The sequence below is a fragment of the Phalaenopsis equestris genome, unplaced genomic scaffold (assembly GCF_001263595.1).
Source record: "Phalaenopsis equestris unplaced genomic scaffold, ASM126359v1 Scaffold208298, whole genome shotgun sequence".
Taxonomy (NCBI): Eukaryota; Viridiplantae; Streptophyta; class Magnoliopsida; order Asparagales; family Orchidaceae; genus Phalaenopsis; species Phalaenopsis equestris.
In genome coordinates this window covers 62486-67745 of record NW_018227561.1, presented here as the reverse complement: position 1 = coordinate 67745, position 5260 = coordinate 62486, and the positions used below count along the sequence as shown (strand labels likewise).

The 5260-nt window shown below is 35.6% G+C and overlaps 1 protein-coding gene across 1 annotated transcript; it reads left to right on the top strand.

Moving 5' to 3' along the window:
• The first annotated feature begins 730 nt into the window (after positions 1-730).
• LOC110036554 (uncharacterized protein At4g22758-like) lies at positions 731-1804 on the top strand. Its single transcript, XM_020741023.1, has 2 exons — positions 731-1336; positions 1437-1804. Exons 1-2 carry the CDS (start codon positions 1057-1059, stop codon positions 1610-1612), a joined length of 456 nt encoding a protein of 151 aa, XP_020596682.1. The 5' UTR covers positions 731-1056; the 3' UTR covers positions 1613-1804.
• Positions 1805-5260: the final 3456 nt, after the last annotated feature.

Genomic DNA, 5260 nt, shown 5'->3' with positions numbered 1-5260 from the left:
GGAGTCTTTTTCAGTGTTGTGACAAGCTTCTCCATATTCAATTGTTGACTTTTTTTCATTTTTTATCTAAATATTAATTAGCTAAGGTATTAAATTTAAAATTATTAAATAATAAATATTAATATTAATAGTTGATGTAATATAAAAAATTAAATGTTTTTGGCATAAATATGAAAATTTGAATGTGAGACATATAAATATATAAATATTGTGTGTTATGTACGTAAATGCCCCTTTTTTCACCAAGCGTGAAGTTATAATTTATAAAATTTAAAAGCTTCTCTTCCCTTTTGGGTTGCTTATGGCCGCGTGTGAGAGCGTCCTGGCTGGCATCTGGTCTTAATAAAGCTGGTAAATATCCCGGCGGAGTGACTCCTATATATAAAAAAATAACATAGTATTATTTGCGGAGTCTAATGAAATCACGTCACGTGGAGGTGATAAAAAAAAAATCAGCCCAATAACACTGAGAATATTCCTCCCGTGTTATTCCGTATTATTAATGTATTATTATATATTATTCAGGTATTATTATATGTAATTAAAATATTCTTGATATTTTAATAACACAATAAAATATTAATAAGAATTGAATAATATATAATAATACGTTGATAAGACATAAAAATATCTGAATAAAAGGGAAGAAATATTCACTTATCTTACCAAATATATCTTATTTATGTTACCGTAATGTGATTTCATTTTATTAACTGTGTGGAGTCCTAAATATTCGCTATTTGTGCCCTTCTTCCGACGAATCCTTCATCTAAAAGTTCACTCCTCTTCCTCGACGTTTTCTTCCCATATCTATTCCTCCGACGAACTTGTTGAATGGTAGGAGATTCTTTGAGGTCACCCCCTTTCCCTGTATCAAAGGACTCCACCGCCGTCTTTGCAGGTGTTGGTGCCGCCTTATCATCCTCCGTCGCCGGCCCCATCGCTTGCTGCATGGAGGGCTGGCACTACCGCTGCCTCGCCCTCGACCCTTAGATATCCGCCTCATCGATATTCTGTTGATATTGTCCTTCTAGCTCCTTATCACCGTCGATCGCCATGTCCCTGCTTCCCCCGCCTACGCCATCAAGAAAGAGGCTTGAGAAAGGCGAGAAGACGAGGAGTAAGAGTAATGGAAGAAAGGAGAGCAATCGGATCCTTATCACCGTAACCGTGCTTGGTAGTGCTGGCCCGATCCGCTTTTTTGTTAGAGAAGAGGAACTTGTATCTGCTGTCGTGGGGACGGTTCTCAAGGCTTACGAACGCGAGGGCCGCCGCCCCATTCTCGGCCGCAACCACTATGATTTCGTCCTTTACCACGCCTTCGATGGATCCCATGGTCAGTTCAGGCACTTACTGATCTGTTTGCCTTTCTTGTTTTGCGATAGTTCTTTTTTTTTTTCCGTTAGCTTTTCTGATTTTCTTGACCTGGGCTATAGGTTTGAATTCATGGGAACCCATCGGATCCTTTGGGAGCAGGAATTTTCTGCTGTGCAAAAAACAGAGGCTGTCTGGGGAGGAGTGGCAAGCAACACCCGGGAGTGAAATGGGAAAGAAAGGCATGGGTGTCTGGATGGCCGGCCTGAATAGGTCACTTTCTTTGATCTCTTCTTAGTGAATGATCCCATATATGGTGGCTAGTTTAACTACTGTTGCCGGGCGAGATTGGTTGCTCCTTATTCCTAAATCATGGAGGGGAGATATGGAGTATAGGCCAAGGGGATGCTGCTTTCTCTCGAAGTATTTATCAATCGATATCGTTCACTGACTGTTTCTGATTTTGTACAAGTTGATAACAAAGGACATTTGAATCTATTGGTAAAAGCTTAGATTTTATTTCTATTTTTAATGGAGAAAATTGGTAAAAGCTTAGATTTTACTATATGGTTGTGCTTGTTTTGTTTAATGTGACGGTGTGTGTGTGTGTGTGTGTGTGTGTGTGTGTGTGTGTGTGTGTGTGTGTGTGTGTGTGTGTGTGTGTGTGTGTGTGTGTGTGTGTGTGTGTGTGTGTGTGTGTGTGTGTGTGTGTGTGTGTGTGTGTGTGTGTGTGTGTGTGTGTGTGTGTGTGTGTGTGTGTATATATATATATATATAGATGGGAAAAGTTTTAGTGCCATGTAAGAAGTATTCAGTTTGAGATAAATTTTAAGATTTTTTGGTGCACGAACAATAATTTTATCGTACATATCATACCCTTAATCCAAGAAGAACTGAAAATGTCCAAGAAGACCCTACCAAGCATGTAAAAACCATGTCGTTAGGCAAAGATGGAAGCAAGCACCGATATGATTGATAGATTATCCCCGCAATAAAAACAGTATAGTTCCTCCAGGCTTAACCGATTAATAATAATGGTTGCAGTAATTAATTAAGATCAGGAGGTTTTATGTGAAAAACTTATGTTACTATCTAGTCGGGCATGTTGTATCTGCCAAAAGTTTTCTTGAGTTCTCCAGGTTGAACATAAACTCACAAATAATGTTTATCAAGATGTATAATTCATGTGAGCTCCACTTAGAGGGCGAGCAAGAATAATCGTCAAGGTATTCAGAAATTCCTTTAAAAGTGGTCGCTCGAGGAAAGAGACAACTCACCCGTACTCACTGCCCTAAAGTGTGAGCAAATAACTTAACAATAGAGTTACACTTTAATTAAACAAATCTTTTCTGTGCTTTTCATATATTATTTGGTTATACGCCTTACATCAAGATTATTATGGTTTGTTGTGTAATTTTTCTTTATTCAGGCAGCTCTAATGTAATTTTTTATTTTCAATAATATTGAATTTTGAACTAGTACTATAAGTAAGAGGTTAGGAGAACTACTCGAGTCATAAATCACTTATATTGAAGTCTTCAACCTTCTTCAATTTATTCGAAACTCGTTGTTTCTCACTCTTTTTTTTCTAGTTTTTTTTTACTACATTTTTCTTATTAGTGTTGAATCCAGATTTGTCTTGTAAGTCATACACAAGAATTGGAGCGAGTATACAACGACTTGTCCCTCTAGAGCAAATTGAAGTATTATGGGGCTCTGTGACCCATTTTATTTTTTAAAAGTCGAGGCTACAAGAGAGAATGAGAGAGAGTTTATACATGGTATGGTCCCCTTTTTTAAAAGAGATATAGAAGAAAAATATAAAATTACATGTTTTACCCGGGTTGTACGACGTATTATTGTATTTTATTGTTGTTTGGATCTTTTGCTTGACATGTCATTGAGTCAGGTGACTGAGCTGGTTTCCGTTGCATTTTTGTCTGGACATCGGTCGACCTTTGTTTTGGGAAGCCGATCATCTTTTGGGCAGTTAGTCGGCTTGCCTACTTTTGCTTCTGTGGCGATCTTTTAATGATCGTTGAGGGTGCTGTTAAGAGAGCTTCACATTGATACTTGCGGGATCGTTAAAGGTGCTAGACATTTGTTCAGTCATTAGTGTGGTTGTCTGTCTCTTGTTGACCTAGAAGGCCTTTTGGTCATATGACCTTCAGTTGATCGGTCAGCATCCCTTCGGTTGTCAAGCTATCGAACGACTGGTGTTCTTCAACCGGTCAAATTCATGATGCCTTGTAACTTTCCTCTAAGGGGATCTTCGTCATCTATCTTCTGATTTGAATAGTTAGATTATCTCGAAATTCATACCTATAGATTTTTTTTGTACTTACTATGTTTTTCGATTTTCTTGCTCCTTGATAGCGATGGTTGCATTAAGAACAATAAAAACTTTAATGCAATAAATCAATTCTTACTAGTCAAAATTTAACGCAACAATTAGACTCCATGGATTTTCGTGCCCATGACTCTTATATGTAGGACGTAGTAGATGGTTCTCAGTATCTTGAGTGTATGTTTCTCTTTTCATTTGCTCAACTTGTGTACATTTCCCCTATTTAATCTAAAGGCTAGATAAGGTTTAGACTAATCTAAGGTCTTAAACTTCATATAAGGAAAAATTCTTGTAGTTAATTACATCTTAAGCAACTAATGTTACTTGAGAGAACTCTTGATTAAGCTTGGTTGTGGTTTTTCTTCAAGAAATTTTTTAAGTTTAGGCTTTTATGATTGGTTATTCAGAGTTATAAATGAGAAAGACTCAAAAGCAGAATAGTTATTGTTGGAACCGAAAGGAAGAAAAAATAAGAGATGTCAAAGATGTTAAGAAATGAAATAACATCTCAACTATCCTATTGTTCGGCTTTAGTGGTTTTGAAATAAGTTTATATGATGTTTTCTCTTGACATTTTATGAGAAAGTTAGGGCTTATAGCGTATGATATATGATCGTGAGAAAGCCTATTAGATGAGGATTTATGTCGTAACTAGATGAACAACTTTAGAATTCTAAAAATAAGGTGAAGTTCACTGAAAGAAGTGAAACTTCAGATCTCTTATCTAAAGGGAAGAAAGAAAACAAATAAAATACAATAGATTTAAAACTCTGCCTAGAAAGGGTTGTCATCTAACCAACTAATCACATCTAACATCATGCTTGGTTTATCACAATGATGCAAGATAGGGTAGGTTATTAATTTATTTGAAGTGATAGGTCTTATGACTTTATTATAAATCAAGTTTCCTAAGTATAACTGGTATGCATAATGTTTTAAGATTAATGTGGATATATTTATACATTTTAAAATTTAAAATTTTATTAAAGCTCAAAAAAGTGTTTTATTATTTATGATTAACTTTGAGCGCAAGTGTATTGGAGCAGTCTGTGTAATAGGCTATGTATGTTCTTGATGATAAATGTTTAGAAAATCAACTCATTAAAACCAAATAAGATCCAAGGGAAGACTCACTTCCATGATATGATGGTTCTTACGTAACAAACCATCCTTTATTGTGCAATGTGAGTGATAGAAGTACAAGGAATAGAAACAAGAAAATTATGTGCATGTCTGAGGTAATGTTCTCGTGGCTATCCCTAATTCAAAAACATATTTCTATTCAATTTTATTTGATGTCAAATCAAGTGTTTTATATGCATGTTATTTGCTAAGGTTGTGAATGCAATAATATATGCGATTTTTTTCTAGTTACAAGATTTATTTAATTTTGAAAAGTTCGGTTTAAAGTATCTACTTAGTTTGGGTCAAAGTTTTAGCCCTTAGATGAGTTTACCGAAAAATCTAAGTAAAAAATACAACAAAACATCAACCTAATATTGGGGCAGACTTATCAAGAAAACACACGAAGGACATACATTAGGTGTTAATATTAGAACTGTGTCAGACTCATCGGTTAACTTTATCTAAACCCATTTT

What these genes read in the sequence shown, in the direction of transcription:
- LOC110036554 (XM_020741023.1), top strand. Translation starts at nt 1,057, where the DNA reads ATGTCCCTGCTTCCCCCGCCTACGCCATCAAGAAAGAGGCTTGAGAAA. An exon ending in CGCCTTCGATGGATCCCATG is followed by an intron (nt 1,337 to 1,436) that starts GTCAGTTCAGGC and finishes CCTGGGCTATAG; the next exon opens with GTTTGAATTCATGGGAACCC.